This window comes from Myotis davidii, unplaced genomic scaffold (assembly GCF_000327345.1).
Source record: "Myotis davidii unplaced genomic scaffold, ASM32734v1 scaffold211, whole genome shotgun sequence".
Lineage (NCBI taxonomy): Eukaryota > Metazoa > Chordata > Mammalia > Chiroptera > Vespertilionidae > Myotis > Myotis davidii.
In genome coordinates, this window is record NW_006282523.1 from 1139923 (window position 1) to 1141074 (window position 1152).

At 67.9% G+C, this 1152-nt stretch overlaps 1 protein-coding gene across 1 annotated transcript in view; it reads left to right on the top strand.

The window, feature by feature from the left end:
* GCGR (glucagon receptor) overlaps positions 1-504 on the top strand; it is a 7874-nt gene extending 7370 nt beyond the window's left edge. Inside the window, exon 5 of the mRNA XM_006753067.2 lies at positions 366-504. Within this exon, the coding sequence (XP_006753130.1) occupies positions 366-504 (139 nt within the window). The remainder of the gene's footprint in view (positions 1-365) is intronic.
* The last annotated feature ends 648 nt before the right edge of the window (positions 505-1152 follow it).

Genomic DNA, 1152 nt, shown 5'->3' on the forward strand with positions numbered 1-1152 from the left:
CCGAGCCCCCGGGCTGGACTCAGGAGTGAGAGGCCACCACGAACAATTCAGAACAAGACCCAGAGTGGCCGGGGTGTAGCCAGAGCGGCCCCCTGTCCCCGGGGCCCACTGCAGTGGCCTGAGGGTGGGCCTCCCCTCTCCTGCCCTCCCCTGCCCTGCCCTCCCCTCCCCACACCTGCTCTGTGCCCAGTGGGCCCAAGGGGGTGCGGGGGGGCGGGTGGGGAGCTCTCATGAGTGCATGTCTGTGTCCTGTGTGTGTCTGAGTCTGTGAAGGAATGTGTGTCCTCCAACAATAAAGAGCTTGTGCAGTGGTCCTCTTCCCACCCCCTGGGCTGGCGCTACCCTCTGGGACCCCCACTTTACAGATGGACTGGATCAAGCTGGACCCTGATGGGACCGAGTGTGGTGGTGGCTGGCTGCCCCATGGAGCAGGTCCCGGCTGCCACCTCTCGCCAGCGCAGGCGGCCTCAGCCGCCCCAGGCCGAGGGGATAGTCCCCCATTAGCTTTGGCCCCCAGGGGTCACCATTTGCCAGGAGAGGGACATGATGGGGGGCGATGGCCCAGGGAGGCCACTGACATCCCACCCCTCCTGCCCCATGGACACATGGCCGGGGCTGCACTCGGGTCAGTGGGGACGTTGCCGCACAACCTGGGCCTGGAGTCCTCCGCTCGCCTCTGCCTCATCCAGACTCCGGCCACCTGAGCAGCACGCAGGGCACGCAGCAGGTGAAGTGGGGGGACAGGGGACCCCAACTGAACTGGTCTGAGTGAGGTGACAGCACAGTGTCCCCGGCCTCTGCAAGGCCACCCAGTCCTCCCCATCAGGAGCGGCCGTCGGTGGGCGGGCACCTGCTGGGCAGGCGGGGGACTGACCCCAGGACGGAGCTGAGTGCTGGAGGACGACCAGGCGCCCGGGGTGGGCAGGGCCGCGGCACCTGAGGTCTGAGAGCGCCTGGGCACAGCCTCTGATGGAGAGGCTGGAGGCGAGGGCGGGAGGAGCCACCGGGGCTGTGGTCACCCCTCCGGGCAGCAGAGCTGAGAGCCTGGTGGACGTGTGTCTGGAGAGGGCGCCATCAGAGGAGGAGGGGGCGGCTGGAGCAGAGCGCGCCCAGCTAATGGGCGCAAATGAGAGGACAGGAGGCTCTCAGGAA